The sequence below is a fragment of the Melopsittacus undulatus genome, chromosome Z (assembly GCF_012275295.1).
Source record: "Melopsittacus undulatus isolate bMelUnd1 chromosome Z, bMelUnd1.mat.Z, whole genome shotgun sequence".
Taxonomy (NCBI): Eukaryota; Metazoa; Chordata; class Aves; order Psittaciformes; family Psittaculidae; genus Melopsittacus; species Melopsittacus undulatus.
In genome coordinates, this window is record NC_047557.1 from 55,982,253 (window position 1) to 56,001,697 (window position 19,445).

The window sequence follows — 19,445 nt, forward strand, 5'->3', positions numbered from 1 at the left end:
GTGTTAGGCTAGAAATGATCAGTGACTTGAGCTAATGAGTGTCGCTCAACGCTGACAGCTTTGTAAAGACATGAGTTTTTCTCTATCATTCATCACAGAGATGTCACTGCAGTGTCACTGCCTTGCAAATTTTTGCTGCAACCCATGAATTTATGCCTGCATCTTGTTATTTTCAAAGGGCTATACATCAAGAAAAGGGGGAACTCCAAGCTAAGCCTGCAGGATGACTCTTTTCCAGTGGGCCATACAGCCCCTCCAATGCACCCATTTCCCATTGTGATGTCAGGTCAGGAAAATTAATCTTGATTACAACTAACATCAGCAAGGAGAGAAAACAGATCTCTGCTTTAACTGCTTATCTGCATAACCCAAACATTTGGCTTAGAAGGGAAGGAATGGAGCAAAATGAGGCACAAAGGCAAGAGCAGCAGAGCCGGTGAAACAGCCACAGGTTTAGATCATCTTGCATGACTTGCCTGGTTCTCTTCCAGATATAACTGTCTTACCTAATAATCAGTAACATTTTAATTGTGATTACCTTTATTCTCTTTGTTTCTATCACAGCAACTTAATCTTCCCCCTTCCACTCTCACAGGAGGTTGATATCTGGTTTGGGGGATAAAGCTGTGAAGGTCTCTCCTTCCATGAACATCTTTGCAGTGTCCCCATGGTCACTTCATTAAAGCAAGCACAGCTTATTCTGGATACCTTTTTTAACAGGTATTTGAATTTTGGATTTAAATAGACAATTAAATACAAAGTGAGTAACATTTATAGCTACACTATGTGCAGCAAAACTGAAGGACAAATCTATCAGTTCCTCTCCAATTTTACTAATGCACACACAAGCTAGCCATTTAGCGTAATACTTCCTTCATGCTTTTGAAAATTTTAAACAGAAAACTGATAGGACATTCCAAGAACTAGTGAAAGCTCAACTAGCAAAAGAGGCATGGAAGACAGAAACTATTCCTCAAATAAGAGCAAATAATCTTTGCAGACACAGAAACAACTTGCTTCAAGAATTAATCAATGAGGATTTGAAAACTTTTAGCTATTACAGGCTTTGGCAGGAGTAGCAAGTTCAAGAGCTGCTCTCCCAGAAATGATCTCCACAGAAGCCAGCTAACATAGCACCATTTTCAGTACAAACACTTCTGAGAATTTGCTTTCATAGATTTGATAAAGAACAGGAAAAACCCAGTATGGCTATGGCACCGACCTGCCCCTTCCCCAGTAAAATTCTCGCACAGTAATATGGCAACAGAAATTTTTTACAAGCAAATCATGGAAATCCAGATCTGGGCTGAGTTACAGAGGAAACAACAGCATACTGTTGTGCATTATTTATTCTAAGTACTCTGAGTTCTGACCAGAATAGATAAAGAATACTTTAGATTTGAAAACAAATTCAGTACATATATTATATAAACTTTTATTTACATAAGGCATCAAAATTGCCCTTTTAAACAAAAGGGTCATCTTCTGTTTTACCAGTACTTTGGTGAAAGAAATGTCACATTTAATAGACTAATATTCACTGGTATACTTGTTCTGAACAAGTAGGTATAAACAAACGAGAAGACGAAAAACCAAGCGCAAAAGATCTAAGCATACTACGTCATGAATCACTCTGTAGAACAAAAAATTAAGGCTTGTCTGCATCACGACCATAATCAATCATGCATCATTTATTCCCACAAAAAATAAAATTCCTTTCCAACTGAACAGGAATAGCAAAAGTAGTCTGGTATAATCCCCATATTGTCTACATCAAAAAACAATTTGGCACCTTAGAAAGTAGCTTTAAAAGGCGGGAGAAAGAGAGAGGAATAATTTTTAAGAGACCTCATAGCAGCCTTCCAGTATCTGAAGGGGGCCTGTAAGAGTGCTGGGGAGGGACTCATCATTAGGGACTGTAGTGACAGGACAAGGGGTAACGGGTTAAAAATTAAACAGGAGAAGTTTAGACTGGATATAAGCAAGTTCTTCACTGTTAGGGTGGTGAGGCACTGGAATGGGTTGCCCACAGAAGTTGTGAATGCTCCATCCCTGGCCGTGTTCAAGGCCAGGTTGGACAGAGCCTTGGGTGACGTGGTTTACTGGAGGTGTCCCTGCCCATGGCAGAGGGGATTGGAATTGGATGATCTCAAGGTCCTTTCCAACCCTAACTATTCCATGATTCTATGAAAATGGCCCTTGCTTCAGAATCCTTTGTAAGCATTTCCAGTGTCCGTTTGCAGGAATACTTCAGTTTAAAGAGTAAGAACAGGATTTGCAAGGACTGATCTAGAAGCATTTTGAGAAAGACTAAAGTTACAGTTCCACTGATCATGAATATGAAATATATACAGGAAAAACATTGTTTGGAATAATCAATTCCACACCAAGATCCCCAAGTAAATGGCATATATACATTGAGCTGAGCCTGTTTCATAGGTCTGATTTATAAAAATCATAAACCTATATTATGTTTCGGCCTGATTTAACAATTCCTGAGTTTTAGATCACTGCTGAGCCACAGCAGTCAAAACTCCGAATGATGTAATGAAAAGTTTTGTACATCACTTACAACATTAGCACACATTTTGTTCAGCAACTTTCAATCATCAATAAAAGTCAGTCTTCCAGGTCCTTCATTTTTCATCCACCGCCGATATCTCTTCCATCGGGGATCCATGGCCATCTTCTTCTTTAGCTCCTCCTCTTGTTCTTGTTTGTAGACCTGAGAGACAGACAAAAGATTTTAGTAAAGCTGAAGAAACAGCTTATGTGAATCTCAAGGGGTGAGTGTGTTTGTAGTTCAACCATTTGCCAGCTTATTGTTTTCACACAAGACTGAACTGCAACACAGAAGCAGACACTGGCCAACACAGAGTATAGGAGTACCTTCAGCCTACCAGAATCTGGATAGAATACTGCTATGGAACTTTATTCCTAGTTGAGTTTCTCAACAACTAAGTTAATATTTCTGCATTAAGTACAGCAGCATCAAAGGATAAGTAATTACATTTTGTCAAGAAATTATCTCATTTTAATGAAATCTACAATTATCAGCAAAGTCAAGTACCTAAAAAAAGCAACAGCATATGTTGTTATTCTGGAAGGTAGTTTATGTAGATGTAGCCAGTGTAAATCTCAGCACCATACAGGTTTATGTCATCTTGGTGTCATCTGACTTTCTTCTGGAAGGGAATTAAATTTCACGCTCTGCTATGCATGAACAAGATTTAAAAAAATATTATAGATGTATTTATAAATACACAAGCTCAATGTTCAGTGAGCACAGAGGTTTTAAGAACTATCAGGAAAGAAGCAGAGTGGGCGGAAAAGTATCATGGAGCTCCATGATGTACCATGTATTGAATTCTTAAGTCTTTTCTATTCTGAAAGGAGACTGGAAAACTGAATCAATGTGCAGATAGGCATCTCCAATGATCAAAGAACGGCGAAGCTTTTGGGGTGAAACACCAAAGCATATTTTTCAGTCTAGAAAACGTGACTATGTTTCAAGTAAGGATATAGCAGTGGCACACAGGAGCGCAGGTAGTATGAGAGAAAGAGAATAAAGCATGATTATTCTCCATTTAAAATCATGCAAGAGCCAGCAGGTGGCTGGTTCAAAAAAACACCTTCATAAAACCAGCTGTTCGTACTCTGGGAGCACTGGAAAACTAACACTTGCTTTTCCACCAGAGCTACCCACCTCATAGTTTTCTCGTATCCACAGTTGCCGTTCAAGGAAGGTCTCTTTTTGATGATCTTCTAGGCTGTCAAACTGAGACTCAGACATTTTCATGTACCTTCGTATGATATATAGCTTCTCTTCCACACCATACTCTTGCCCTTTAATAGTAAAACGGTAAATCCACCAACAGTTCCAAACTATGTATTTGCCCAAGTAAAAAGGAGAAAGAAGGATCTGAAACAGAAGGATATCATATATTTTGGGCTTCTGATAACCACCTTTTATATCTATTTTATTTTTAATAATGTCTTTGATGATTTCTTCCTCTTCTTCACGAATTTCTTCTTTAGACCGCCTGTTCTTGCCTTTTTCTTTAGTCTTGTTGAGTAAACCTTGTTGCCTGGCAATCTCAGTAGCTTGTATACGGTATTTTGGCACTGTAGCTAAATAGTTGATAGCTTCATTGTAACTATTCCACCAACTGAAGAACTGTAATTGAAGAACAGTGAAAGTAAGACCATGTTTTTACAGACACATTCCTATTTGAAGTTTTACCAGGGAAAAAAAAAATTGCTGTCATAGACTTTTGACCACAGTTACATTGCAGCAAGAGTAAAAACTGATTGTAGCAGTACTGCAGGTTACAGTAGCTGTAAATTATTCCTCCAAACTTAGTAAGCCACCTGGAAAACAGTTGTATAGATGTACATGTCACAGCAATACCAGTGATGAGGAAGAATAGGAGAGACTGTTCACACTGGCTTTATTCAGACTGGCTTTGTTCACGAGGAGATGGTAACCTCCTGAAGGGTAATGCTAGGCTGTGCCAGCCATTCTTAGAAGCCCCCTTGGATTTATAAATAGTCAGTGGTGTATGAACATTTCATTACAAAATTGCTACTCAAAACAGTTAATTAAGCATGGATTAAGTATGTCACAATCCCATTAGTCTGACAGGATTCACTTTACAAGATTTAACATCCCTCTCTGATCTCCAGCTACCCTCTGAATTTCAATGCAGGAAACCAATCAATCAACCAACCAGACCAACCCAAACAACAAACCAGAAATATAGTGCCTGGGGTGAATATGTCCTACTGGGCAACCTGTTTAAAAGGGCAGCATTTCACACTGTTCACCAAGACAAAGGGCAGACATACACAGACATTGTACAACCTTAACAAGGGCCAAGAAGAAGAAACACTAGAAAGCAAGAAAGAGGCAAAACAGTTTACACAGCCATTTACACTGAATTTGAAATCATCTGCAGCTGGACTGCAGACAAATGTCTCCACTTAAAAGCCAAAACAAGAAATAAGAGGTGAAGTGAAACTCTGTCACTGGAAGTAAGTCTGGAGAGAAATTAAGTATTTGGCTACATATGTCACTGGAATTTGTTATTCCAAGCTCTCAAATTCTGATCAATATATTTTTAACTTCCAATATCCCACTAAAAAGGGAGCTATCTGCATCACAGAATAAGCTGTATCTTCATCTCTTAAACTTCCTGAGTACTTTAAATGACGTTTTGAACCAGTAATCTAATAGATGCTAAAGAAAAGTTATGCATCTTCTTCCACTTAAATATTTGTCAGACACAGCACAGGTTTTCTCATCTAGGAATAGACACCTTCCACTGGGTTCAACCCCAGCTGGCAGCAAAGTACCACACAGCCACAAGCCTCCCAGCAGTGTGATGGGGAGAACTGGGGAAAAAAGGGTGAAACAGGTAAAACAGGTTAAAAAGGTGGGTTAAGAACAGCCAAAACCAGGACAAAAAGAAAAGCTGTTTCATTGACCTTGAACCTACTACCTTCAGAGCAAACTTTGCTGAGCTGAATTCACTTCTCTCCTGACTTCAAAGCAGTGTTTAAAATACATTGCAGTGTAAGAGTTACACATTACTAAGCTCCTGATATTCAGACCTATGATGTAAATTGAGTCTTAAATTCAGTTTCCAATTAGTCTGCTAGAAAAAAAAAAGCGAACCAAAAGGTATGCAGCTTGACAGACTGACACACTCTTATTTGGAGCACTATTCCTGACACTGCTTAGGAACAGGCTGTTCCGAGCCTACCATGAAGAACTACGTAACTTCTTCAGAAATGCTGCATTTGTCTCTGTGAAATATCCCATCATTAGATTAAAATAATTTCTTTGTCCAAAGTACCAAGGAGAACCAAAAATTTGCTGAGCACATCTGACTTAGATTTGTTAGGGACACCACACAGAAGTTTACCGCAGCAGACAGAAATGGGCACACTGTTTAATACCTGGCACATTACAAGAGCTGCAGATACTTCTCTTCCCATTCAGAAACTCACTGAGCAGCATCACATAAACATGAAATTTTACCTGAAATACAGAGATGGCACACACTGTAACTAGAATCACTATTCTGACATCCACTTTAGGTGCCAATCTCCTGCTGTAGTAGTGATAATAATGCCTGTAATACTCTTCAGGATGATCCAACATGTAGTCATAATCTTTACGTGTTTCTTCATCCTGCAGGAAGAGATGAAAAACATGTATAGGTTCACGTTCCTGTTTTCGCTTTCTCTGTTATAGCTGTGCTTTACATCTCACTAATGACCATGCTACGACAAAACTGACAATAGTTGAACTGAGTATGAAGCACAGAGGAAAATCTTCCTTTCCCCATACTCTCAATTAATTTGTTCTCACATTCATCTGCCCACACGCATCTGACATATGTGGTTTTAAATGCATAAGCACGCACTGCATGAATACATCTAATACTGAAATAAAGACAAGCAACTGAAATCCTCAGAAAGCATTCTTAATTTCAGAATAGGAAGTCCAGATTGACAACAGTTCTTAAATATTGCTCAGGAATAGATTTTTCAGACAAAGAACCTATTAAGAGATTGTTTTACAAATCTTCCAGAGTTAGCTTACAAGGCTGTGGAATGTGTCCAATGAAAGGCCGTTTCAAAACCTCATTGTTCTCGTTTTCACAGAATTTTTCTCATTTTCACCCATGAAATTAAGATATGAGAAATGGAATTTTGTCAGCCTCAAGTGTATTCCTTTCCTACCCTAAAAAATACTTCCTTTTTTTTATTCCTTGCAGACTTAAAACACATGTTTCTTTCATCCATTAGCATGTTATGTCTTTGCCAAGCCACACACATTTTGCTTGATAAGCACCCCTTACAGATCCCATAGGCTATTCGGGTCACTGTTACTTTTTGTTAAAGGTATAGCTCTAAGATAAAGCCCAAACAGCTCGTTCTAAATACAAAAGGACTTCCAAAAGAACAAATTTTAAATACAACGGGATTTTCAAGAGAACTGTACCCTCCCTCCTGTACTCTAGGTCTGGCTACTGAAGAAGATTTTTCGGTTTTCCCCTCCTCCCCGAGCTTTAGTAAGAAGCAAGCCGGCGAAGTCCACACAAGGAACGCAAGACCGAAGCTGCAGAGCCTGCCGCGATGTCAACCCGAGAGACTGATCCTCCCTAGGGACGAGATACACCTGCGTGGCCGAGGTCTGGCAGGATCCCGATGTTTAAGCTGAGTCTTTTCTGATGTACTCTTTAGACACAGTTGCAGCAGATGAGTCGCAGCCGCTGAGCAAAATTTGGAAGGGATTACGCACCTTTCATCGCTTTTACAAGCCACGTTTTCTCTCCTCGCAACACGCGGGAGCTCTCGTGAGCCACGACGGGACACTGAAGCATCAGCGGGCGGGAGGCGAGAAGCCGGCCACCAGCGGCGCTCGCTCGACCCCGCTCCTACCCGCCTGGGAGCCGTCTGCTCTCGCGAAGCCGGCCCGCCGAGGGCAACGGCGGCGCAGGCAGCCGCGGGGCCGGGCGCCCTGTCTGCCCGCCGCCCGCCCTGCTTCCCGGCCCGCCACCGAGCAACCCGCACGGCCCCCGGGGCGGCCCCTCCGCCGGTCCCCCGCACTGTCTCTTACCGGAGCGGCTCCGGCCGCGGCGGCGGTCCCGCTCTCTCACCTTGAGGGTCTCGTAGGCGGTGGCAATGAGGAGGAACTTCTCGTGCGCCGCCTGAGGGCCGCTGCCCGGGTCCCCGCGGTACCGGTCGGGATGGTACTTGCGGGCGAGCTGCCGGTAGGCGCGGGCGATCTCCGCCTTGCTGGCCTGCCGACTGACGCCCAGCACCTCGTAGCAGACCCGCCGCCCACAGTAGAGCCCCTCTGTCAGCGCCCGCGCCGCCCGAGGCAGCAGCGCAACGCACAGGCAGAGGCACAGCAGCCACCGCCGCCCCGGCCCGCTGCCACCCGCCGCCGCCATCTCGCTGCTGACCCCCAGCATGGCCAGCTCCTTGCGCAGGCGCGTGTCGCGGCCGGGGGATGGGCGGGGCCGGCGCGGGGCACGCGAGGGGCGGGGGTGTGGCCGGCGAGGGCTGTGGGGAGCGGTGTCGCGACAGAGCCCGAGCTTGGCGCAGCGGTGATCCCCAGAAGGAGTGTCCCGCTCGTCCTTCGGGAGGCAAGGCTCTCAGGAACCACGGAATCAGAATAGTTTGGGCTGGAAGGGACCTTCAGAGGTCATCTAGTCCAACCCCCTGCAGTGAGAAGGGTCATCCTCAACTAGACCAAGTCACCCACAACCACATTAAGCCTGGCCTTCAATGTTTTCAAGAATGGTGCATCCACCACCTCTCTGGGCAACCTGTGCCAGTATTTTACCAAGCTCATTGTAAAGAGTTTTTTCCGTATGTCCAGCCTGAATCTTCCCTCTTTTAGTTTAAAACCATCACCCCTTGTCCTATTTGCTAAAAAGTCTGTCCTCATGGCCTCTTCTATGTACCAAAAGGCCACAATCAGATCTCTCCAGAGTCTTCTCCAGGCTGAACAAGCTCAATTCTCACAGCCTTTCCTCACAGGAGAGGTGTTCCAGCCCTCTGGTCATTTCTGTGGCCTTCCTCTGGACCCTCTCCAACAGGTCCATGTCTTTCCTATACTAAGGACTCCAGAGCTGAATGCAGTATCCAGGCAGCATCTCACCAGAGCAGAGGGGCAGGATCACCTCCTTTGACCTGCTGGTCACGCTTCTTTTGATGCAGCCCAGGACACTGCTGGTTTCTGGGCTGCAAGTGCACAGTGCTGGCTCATGTTCAGTCTTTCATCCACCAGCACCCTGAGGTCCTTCTCCTCAGGGGTACTCTCAATGCTTTCATCCCCCAGACCTGTGTTGATACCAGGGGTTGCCCCCAACCCAGGCGCAGGAATATCTCATGGGATGCACCCTGAGCACATGTTTTATTTGAGCACTCTCCCGTGAACCCAGGTTTTGCCACCCATGCCATGTTGGGTCAGTGTGATTTGGTGTCAGCCCTTTCCCAAAAGGACATATATCTGCCAGGGAACACATCTCCTGCTGCCATGTCTGGGGTGTGAGCACTGCCTTTGGCAGTGGCAGCAAAGGAAAGGGCATTAAATCCTTCAAATCAGACATTTGGCCCCACAGCTGCCTAAAGTGTCTCTGTCAGGAACCACAGAATCAACTAGGCTGGAAAAGACCTTTAGATTATCAAGTCCAACCATTACTCCAGGACTGCCAAGACCACCACTAAACTATGTCACTGAGGGCCTCATCTACATGGTTTTTAACACTTCCAGGGATGGTGATTTGACCACTTCCCTGGGCAGCCTGTTCCAATGCCTGAGCACCCTCTCTGTGAAGATTTTTATCCTAATATCCAACCTAAACCTCCCCTGGTGCTGTTTGAGGCCATTACTTCTTGTTCTGTCATTTGTTACTTGGGAAAAAAGACCAACCCCTATCTCACTAAAACCTCCTTTCAGGTAGTTGTAGAGAGCATTAGGGTGCCCCCTTGAGCCTTCTCTTCTCCAGACTAGACAACATCAGTACCCTCAGATGTTCCTCGTAAGACATCACCTCGACAACAGCCCTCTCCAAGATCACTCAAGCTTGATGGAGGGGACATTCACCACAAAGGTAACTAGCCCTTTAGAGAACACAGGCCATTCTGCTAGAAATGAGTGTGCACCTTACGCATCTGGCCTCCTCTCCCACTTATTCGTAAGTGTTCATTGTATCCTTGGGAGGCAGATGAGTTCCAAATCTGCTTCCTCAAAATAATCCTACCTCTATGTAGCTTCTCAGAGCCCAGTCGCTCGACGCTGGAAGCTGACTTTCAATTCCTCCAATTCTGAGCTTAGCAAATACAGAAAAACTTGTTCACGGCCAATTCTACCTTCTTTTTTTTTTGTTACTTTTTTAAGCTTAGGAAGAAGCCGGCTCTTTGTCCCGGTGCCACCCGCGCTCTCCTCTACCGGAAGAAGCTGTCTCCCGAGCTGTCGGAGGGGACACCAGCTGTGCGGGGCGGTGGGAGGAGCTATGCCAGGCGGTGGGCAGGTCTCGCCGGCCGCGGGATGCAGGTGGCACCGTGAACCTATAGGGGGCGCAGTTGCGCCGACTTCGGCTCCCGCTCCCTTTTCCTCCGCCGCCGCTGCGGAGAGCACGGGGTGTACGGCGGCCGTCATGGAGGTCAGCGCGGACTCGGGTCAGTCTGCTGTCGCCGTTGCCGCCTCTCTCCTTGGGACGCACCGGGAGCCGCGGGCGGGGCGGGTAGGGGTGATGGGTCAGCGGGCCGGTGCGTGTGCGCGCCGGGGGCGGGAGCCCGGGACGGTGGCTCCTTCTAAATATAAAGCGGCGGTGATGGGAGGGCGGGCGCTGTTGGGCCCCGCCGTCCCTCGCGGCGGTTTTTGTCAGGGTGAGCTGTAGAGAGGAGAAGGGCGAGTAGGAGGAGTGAGCCGGCCCGGTGCCTGTGCTGAGCAAAGCCGACGGCGGAGCAGAGGGGCAGGAGCGGCCAGGGTCGGACTGCAGCAGCGCGTTTCTCGCTGTCTTTTCTCCCTCCCTTTTCCCCTCCCCAGCTAGCAACATGGCTGCGGCCACCGCGGCTGCCCAGGACGAGCTCAGTAAGTGGCCAAGGTGCCGAGGGTCCCGGTCGGGCGTCGTTCCCACCCGGGGCGGGCGGGCACGTTCGGGGCCAAGCATGGGTCTGTCCTCGGCGGAGTCCCCGCTGTGGCGGGGCAGGGGGCCTGGCTCACGGCTCGGTGCTGCTGTACCGGCGGTGGGGCCGGGCCCGACTCTGTGCAGCCATGTCGGGAGGCGGAAGCCGAAGGCTGCGGTGCTGGGGGAGGCCTGTCCCGGCCGCCGTCTCCCAGCAGGCACACAAGCCTCGCCGCGGCCTGCGCCCTCTCTCGCCGTTGCGTGACCTTGCGGGGCACGCCCGTCGCCCGCTCAGTGGGGGGGGGGGGGGGGGTTGCTCGGCGGGAGGACCCGCGGAGCCGGCAGAACTCCCGTGCAGGGAGAGCATCCGCACCCGGCTGCACCCCTGGAGGGCGGGCAGTTGCCTGTGGCTGGCGGCGTCCGCTCCGCTTTGTTCGACCGCTGTCCTCTCGCTGCAGCACCAGTGTAAAAATACCGCGTGCCGAGGCACCGGCGTGCTGTTGGGGAGCGCTCAAACTGCCGGCGCAGTGCCGCGTCTCACGGTAGGTGTGTGAGCACATCCTCAGCCTCTGCAGTTCTCGGCACATGATTACAGCAGCCAGAATCGGAGGTGCCTGCATCTGCGCCGAGCGTGCAGCGCAGGGGAAACCCAGCTCCTGCCTTTTCGAATCTAAATCCCGTTCTCTGTCCGGTGCAGTAAAGGATCGACTTCTCTTTGAAAAAGCCTAAGAAAATTTAAAGACTGCTTTTTCTTTTCCTGCCTTGGAATAGAACTAGGTCTTAGACAACTGTTAAGAGTTAATAGCAGGATAACATATGACTCAGCCAAATAAGAGGGCCTCTGGTTGCCCTGAAATAGTACTTGGCAGTCGGTGGAGAGGAAGGGCAGCAGAAATCCTTTGAGCATATTCGTGCTATTGGCTTTCAGTTCTGAAACATTTCTGCCTGATGTGTCACTTGGTTTTTTTTCGTTGTTCTCCGTATGCTGCTGTGTAGGTAGCATCCATGTTCTGCTCTTTGTTAGATACAAATGGAGCTAGGCTGAGTGGAATGAGGCAAAAATTATGATGATGACGTTCTTTACATAGCCAAAGATCCAGGATCTCATGATGGAGTAAGAAAGATCTTGCAGTTACACTGATCCTTGAATTGGAGGACGCAAATGCCAGGCTATTTATTCTGATGACAACTGGGATAAATTGTAGTCATGACCATGAAAAACCTCACTGCTGCTGTCATCCAGGAGTTTCTATTGTCAGTTTTACAATGCTGACATGATACCCCTTGGTGAAACCGGTCAATGTGAGATCTCTTGCTTGCAACTCCTCAGCTTTTATTTGTATGTAATCTAGCTCCCCATCCTCCAGGTCTGATCCTGCAAAAACTTAGTTCTCAACCATGTGCCAGTTGCTACACAGCCCTTTGTGTTAAGTCATGCTGAGAGGACAAATGTGCTTAGGCTGAGATTCATGTTAACAATCATATGGTATAATTTGGATTATTTGTCCACTGCGTCTTTAAGAATTGAGGGGGTTTCACTGGTTTGGTTAGAAATCTTTTATTTTTTTTGGGGGGGGGGGGAGAAAGAGAGTGGATTTTTCTTTGCTAGTTTTGGGTTATTCCTTAGTATCTCATCTGTCACTGAATAGAAGTATTGTAATCTTAAATAAAAAGTAAAGCTAATGGAAAAGGAGTAATTTCAGATAGAAAAAGAGATGGAAACTATACAGCCTATGTGGGGGCCTGCTGTCTTTTGGTACATTTAAATAATTAAATTGCAGCATATTTGGAAAGAAATTTGTTCTTTTTTAGGGTAATGATTAGTGCCAAAGTAACAAAAATAATTACTACTAATTTTAGATTAGAAAACCAGTTTTCCTAGCTTTATATATACATGGCTATAGGAATCGATGACCACTCAAACACATAAACTCTCATTATTTGCTTAAAATCTGTATGCTTACCAGTTTAAGGACGAATTGTTTGAAGATGGTGTAAGAATGGAGATAAGGCCGTTAAAAAAAATAACGGAAAATTGGTAAACTTGCCTTTAACATGCAAGAGTTCAGATACAGGGGAAAGGAAGATTAATCTTGAGAAAGAATAGACAGCCACTAAATAGAGAACGTAAGCCTGACATACTGCAAATATTTGGATTTCAGTATGCTATTCAAATTTTTATCATGTTTTATATAAAATGGAACAATAGGATAAAAAAGTAATATATCACCCTTTCCCAGCCTTTTCCAGTGAGATTTCATAAAATAACCTGGTGGTTGGCCTACTTGTACCAATGCCCCTTGGCGTGATTTGGCTGTAGGCATGCAGTGGGTTACTTGTAGAGCCAGGAATAGCACCAGCAAGTCCTGACTCACTGTTGGCTATTGTAATCATACTAGATGTATTTTCTCACAGAGTCTAATGCCACTGGAACAGGAATTTGACACATATTTTAGTAGTGGCACGGTAAAGAAAATTTCATGCTTTCTTCTCTATGTTGAATAGGGCAGAAACTATTGCTTAGTTCTGGAGAGTGTGTGTGAGCATTTGCTTTATCAGGAATCTGCCCCCAGAACTGCCCCTGCCATCCAGGCAGTGAAGTTGAAATTTTTCTGTGTACAGTAGTGTTCATTCAACTTAGAGCCTTTGGGAGGAGATGTTGAGGATGCTAGTGCAATGTAATGGTTATACAGAGGAGGGTTTTGGAGAGGGATTTCTTGTTTGATTTGCTGAAACAGTTCTAGAAATGCTTTAATGTAGCAGCCCCACTAAGCTGTTAGATACTTTCAGCAAAGTGAACATAAATTCTGGCATTATGAACAGAATTTTGCTCTCCTACTGTCTGCTGTGTTTTGCAGAGGACCCAGAATCTCTCATTCCTGATGATCCATTAAATTATGAAGTACAGTTAGGTTAACTTCTTCTAGCCCTGGTAGTTTCTTGAGTCAGTTTTCAAAAGAAGAATGATGTTTATTTTACTTGATACTCAGTTACACAAATACACATTGCTGAGGGGTATGTGTAGAATAGCTGATGTGCTGTGTGTAATATGCATAGATGCCAGTGGGAGCTAACTCTTTATCATGTGTAAGGACAAAGAAGAGAACCTAGACACGTGACCTGAAATTGTGCTTAGTCGAACTGAGATTTCTTTGAATAAAAGATGGATGAACAGTGAACCAGCTACCTCAGCAAGACCAAGCATTCAAAGAGTTCACTTCCATGCTTTTATAAAAAAAAAAATAAAAAAAACAGGAGGGGGGAAGGGTGTGCCCTTGTTAATGGGAGGAAAACATAAAGCTATTTGTTTATTTTATCCTTTCCATTCTTTCGATGCCTTTCTCTGTTTTTGCAAGCTACTATATAGTAGAATGGGAAGAAGGAGCATGTTTCAGTCAGCAGTTGGGGTTTTGCTCTTGGCTTTGGAGACTGCAAGATCAGTTCTGAAGTGACAAGATCTAGCAATAACTCTGACCCTTCTATGGCCAGTGTGCAGAATTTCAGAGTTTATAAAGCACAAGTTAGAGCCTTGTTGTTAATGGGACCTTCTTGTAAAAAAATATGTACATTTTATCTCTGTTTTTGAGTCTATTCCTTCCCTTTTTCCATGAGGTGTGGTCATGAGTGCTGAAACTATATTCCTCCTTGTAGTCTTAAATGGAGACTGAAAGAAACAGAAGTGAAACATGCATTGCCTCACATATAACTAACTGCTTTGCCGTGGTAACTTGGGGATTTCAAATTCCAAATACATTATGCCTGTTGACACTACTGCTGGAAACAGGACTACAATGATACAGCTCATTTTCCCGCCACTGGTTCTTCTACATACAGTGAAAGGGAACATCTCTTCATATGCAGTGCCTGTTGTTAATTCCTCCATGTTTGTATTCATGCTCTTATAGACACTTTTACCCCCAAGAAAACACCACAAAAAATGAAATATTGTGTGAAAATGCTATACAGCAGCATTGAAAGAAGTTGTGGTTGTGCCAGAATACATGAATATCTGTTACAAATTTTGCATGGACTTAATGGTATGTATTTGAAAAATAAAGCTACCAAGTGTTATTTTTTTCTACTTGTACAGTTCATTTTTGGTTGTGTTTTTTTGTTGTTTATTTGGTTGTTTTTTGGGTTTTGTGGTTTTTGTTTGTTTTGGTTTTTTATTTTGTTTTTGGTTGGGTTTTTTTCCTTTGTTTTCTTGGGGTTTTTTCCTCCCATAGTAAAATGTTGACTGTCGTAGCTGTAGCACACATTTTGTATTTCTAAGACAACTTTTTAAACCAGACATGATTTCTCAGGTGCTTTCTAATGTAGTGGGCAGGTCTGACGGGCTGTGGTTGTCACGTTGCACATAAACAGTTTCTTCGTGCCATAACAATCATCTTTCTTTTAAGAAATTGCTTCCAGCTTTGTAAAGGCAAGCTTGCAAGAATATCCAAAAAATACTGAATCCAATGGCACACTGACGGGTAGTAGTGGTTTAATCTCATTTGTGTTATTCTTCCAACAGTCTCTGGCAGAGCAGGGTCCTTTCCACAGCAGAGCGAATCTGAAAAGCTCACTGTGATGTCGTTGTGCCCTTATGCTTTTCCACTGCTTCTGATGTGCAAGTTTGTTCTTGGAGCAGTTTTAGTAGAGCCCTGCAGGATTTGGCACAAGGTTTTCCAATTGTGTTTCTGGTTAAGTCTTCTTCCTTTCCTACTTTCTCACTAGTTAAATAAAATAATGTCAATCTTTTGGTGTTTTGGTTTGGTTTTGGTGTTTTGTTGATTTGTTGGTGTTTTGTGTTTTTTTGTTTTTTTGTTTTTTTTTTTTTTTAATTCTTTGGACTGCATTAGAAGTTGGACCTTTGCCTCTGACAGTATGTTCTTTCCCCAGCCCTGTGTTCACCAGAGTTGAACTGCAGTAGATTAATTATGGAAGTAACTTTATGAACATAAATAATTAGCTAATACAGAGGGTGCTACAGGTGGGAACCAATACTAAGGAAATATTGCAAACCTAAATTGGAGGTGAGGGTTTGATGTGAAGTTGAGGAAGGAGAAGCCTTTGTGTAAAATCTTAGATCTCCTAAGTACTGGCTTTTTAGATAGAGGTAAGCCTATAATTACTAAATGTCTCCTGTTCATTACTTCTTTCTTTCAGTGCTTCCAGAAAACTTAAAAAATTAGTCAGTTTTCAAAAGGAAAGTTATAGGAAGTGTGTCATTCCATGGATACATTTTAAGTTTAATGTTGGCTAGCAAAGGTGAAGATTGAAGTGTGTAAAATTCAGTGCTCTTACTGTCAGGTTGTGTGAGATTGCTGTAGATTAAGCCTCAGCAACTGAAATTATTCAGAACAGTTTGTGTCATTTTTATTTCTTTTCTATGGTAGGTAAGCAAGTTATTTTTGTTATCATATAACCTAGTGGTTCTTGCCTTGAAATTACAACTGTGCAGTTGGCAGTAAGGACTGTAAAACTAGAGGGATAAGATTTTGTCTTCATTCCTAAAAGCTTGTGAAGAGCACAGTGTGGCAATGTGAGATGGTCCAGGAGGAAACACTTTGTCTTGTTTGATGCACAGCTGGCACATCTGCAAGGCACATCTGCACAAATGTATCTTGCATCTGTCCACTACATCTGATGTACTTGGATACATCAAGTATCTGAGTCACAGATACTGTGTATCTGGCTGCTCTCCTGAACTATTGTGTGTGGTTCTTCAAATCTCTAGGGTGAATGCTGTCAGTTTAAGGGATGGTCGCAATTGTTAGTAGAATAAAAACTGGGGAGAAAACGGTTGATGTGCAATACTTCTATGGGTTTATAGCTCTTTTTCTGTCCTGTTGCTGCTATGGATACAACACACTGCACTGGCAGCACAGGAGAGACTGCCCTGACAAATTCCTGACCAGTTTCTTAACTGCAGCCAGGTGACTAGTCTCCAGTCATGCTTATGCTTAAGGGAAGGAGACCTGAAGAAGACCTAAGTTATTAGGGCTTAACTGACTAGGCAGCAGAGATACAGGAAAAGTAATAAATACATCTCAAAGGCAGTGTGAACAAGGGCATAGGTTTTTGGATTTTTTTTCCTATCTGTATTAATATTACAATTCTGGTTGCAGCTTGTAACAACAGAATAATGGTGGAATCTGGAAATAGGGTAGATGCATTACTGCACTTCCTGTGGGCACATGCAGAGTGGTTTCTGTGCCTTCCACAAGGTGTGTGCAGTCCAGTGGCTACAACAAACAGGTTTGGAAATACCTTCACTTGTTCCTTCTCATGGCAGACTCAAGTGTAAGCTGACACATGCTGGGAGGTTCCTCAGTCAGCTTGCTTGAGGATAGTGTGTCTTCAGTGATCTCCTGGAGTTCCAGGGCAGAGGAGAAAGGTTTGATAATTTCATGCATTGTTTATTTCAGCTGCTTGGTGTGGCCTAAGCAGTCCCCTAGTGCTAGTGCGGTTGTAAGACACTGTGGAGGTCCTGGAGGGAAAAATTGTTTGCAGGGAAAGGAGTAGAAGAGAGAAAGAAATTGTTAGAATTAGAAAAAGAAAGGTCACAAAGTCATTGCCTAGCTGACAGCCTGATTGTTCCATGAAATCTGTCTGAACCAAGGGATTGGCTTACAGGTCAGTTTGTGTTGTAGGTGCTACAGAGTCTTGGCTTCTAATTTCCCTGATGGTAAAATTTCATAGTCCTCTTGACTTTTCAGCTCCCTGTTGTATTTGCTCAGCAGAAAATAAAATGTTGGAAGTGTTATGTTTATGTTTAATCTGCAGCTGGCAGAGGAGGAGGAGTGGTGCTGTGAGGCCTTTAAGTGCAGCGATAGCACAGATTTAAAAAATAGGACAGTAAAGGCTTCTGCAGCTACATAATGATATGTTTGCTGGCTAAAGCGGCATTTCTACTTGAACATCCTTTTTGTTAGCTCAAGTTCAAACCATATCCATTCACCTCAGTCTTCACCTCTTCCCTGTACAATGCTTTTTTTCTTTTTTGCCTTGGTAGTCCTTTACAGCCAGCTGAGTGCTGCAGGAGGGTTCTCCTTGGTCTTCCTCTAATCTGAGCTTGCACCATGTCACTTTAGATTAGTCTTTGGGGGAATGATTTCTTCCTTGTAGCATGTTGTAAGACCTGTAGTCCCTTCAGAAGCCCAGGGTCTTATTGCTGCCTATGTATATGTCCTGCAGTGCTGCAGAATGGAGAAGAAATGCTCCTCATACCCATGTACGAGGACGGTTGGGGATGCTGCCGTGCCAGGGAGGTTTTGCTTTGCTTCTGGTTTAGCTGTCGGAGCAGCTGTGTGCTGGGACTTAAAATAGGGACTCTTCCATTCTTTTTGTCAAGACAGATGGTCCTCAGTGCTTGTGCTTCTCAGAGGGTTTTGGTTTCATATGTTTCCTTGAAATGATCTTCTGCTAGCTCACTGAAAAAACAGATGTTATTGTTTCCCCCCTGCCCTCTGTTCTCTTGATCTTGTAGGAGCTGCAACTTATTTCTTTGCGGATGTTTTTTGTAGTCGTTTTTTTGGTTCTTTTAGTTATTATTTTTGTGTTGCCTCCTGGGTTTGGGGAGGAGCCCTGCTGACTAGAGGAAGGTGAAAGCTTTAAAACACTCCCAGCACCTTAGTAGTACAATAACATGAGCTTTAGAATAATAGAATAGTTAGGGTTGGAAAGGACCTCAAGATCATCTAGTTCCAGCCCCCTGCCATGGGCAGGGACACCTCACACTGAACCATGTCAACCAAGGCTTCGTTCAACCTGCCCTTGAACAATGTCAGAGATGGAGCATTCACAGCCTCCCTGGGCAGCCCATTCCAGTGCCTCACCACCCTCACAGTAAAGAACTTCCTTATGTCCAATCTAAACCTCCCCTGTTTAAGTTTCAACGCATTACCCCTTGTCCTGTCACTACAGTCCCTAATGAAGAGTCCCTCCCCAGCATCCCTGTAGGCCCCCTTCAGATACTGTAAGGCTGCTATGAGGTCTCCACGCAGCCTTCTCTTCTCCAGGCTGAACAGCCCCAACTTTCTCAGCCTGTCTTCATACAGGAGGTGCTCCAGTCCCCTGATCATCCTCGTGGCCCTCCTCTGGACTTGTTCTAACAGTTCCATGTCCTTTTTATGTTGAGGACACCAGAACTACACACAATACTCCAAGTGAGGTCTCACAAGAGCAGAGTAGAGGGGCAGGATCACCTCCTTCAACCTGCTGGTCACGCTCCTTTTGATGCGGCCCAGGATACGGTTGGCTTTCTGGGCTGTGAGCACACACTGAAGCCGGCTCATGTTCATCTCTCATTGACCAGCACCCCCAGTCCAACAGTCCTTCTCTGCAGGGCTGCTCTGAATCTCTTCTCTGCCCAAGCTGTAGCTGTGCCTGGGACTTCTCTGACCCAGGTGTAGGACCTTGCACTTGTCATGGTTAAACTTCATGAGTTTGGCATCAGCCCACCTCACAAGTGTGTCAAGGTCCCTCTGAATGGCATTCCTTCCCTCCAGTGAGTGTATCAACAGAACCACACAGCTTGGTGTCATCGGCAAACTTGCTGAGGGCACACTCAATCCCACTGTCCATGTCAGCAGCAAAGATATTAAACAAGACTGGTCCCAACACTGATCCCTGAGGGACACCACTCATTACTGGTCTCCAGCTGGACATGGAACCGTTGACCACAACTCTTTGAGTGCGACCATCCAGCCAGTTCTTTATCCACCGAGTGGTCCACCTATCAAACTGATGTCTCTCCGATTTAGAAACAAGGATGTCATGTGGGACAGTGTCGAATGCTTTGCACAA

The 19,445-nt window shown here is 44.6% G+C and overlaps 2 protein-coding genes across 2 annotated transcripts in view; one reads left to right on the forward strand and one right to left on the reverse strand.

The window, feature by feature from the left end:
* Window positions 1-2,092: 2,092 nt before the first annotated feature.
* Window positions 2,093-7,981, reverse strand: DNAJC25 (DnaJ heat shock protein family (Hsp40) member C25). Its single transcript, XM_034073036.1, has 4 exons — window positions 7,671-7,981; window positions 6,044-6,196; window positions 3,707-4,177; window positions 2,093-2,725 (listed from the first exon to the last, which is right to left on the reverse strand). Exons 1-4 carry the CDS (start codon window positions 7,965-7,967, stop codon window positions 2,603-2,605), a joined length of 1,044 nt encoding a protein of 347 aa, XP_033928927.1. The 5' UTR covers window positions 7,968-7,981; the 3' UTR covers window positions 2,093-2,602.
* A 2,577-nt stretch (window positions 7,982-10,558) lies between these two features.
* ECPAS (Ecm29 proteasome adaptor and scaffold) overlaps window positions 10,559-19,445 on the forward strand; it is a 70,839-nt gene continuing 61,952 nt past the window's right edge. The window contains exon 1 of the mRNA XM_005154852.3: window positions 10,559-10,618. Coding sequence (XP_005154909.1) covers window positions 10,582-10,618 — 37 coding nt within the window. The 5' untranslated portion in view covers window positions 10,559-10,581. The remainder of the gene's footprint in view (window positions 10,619-19,445) is intronic.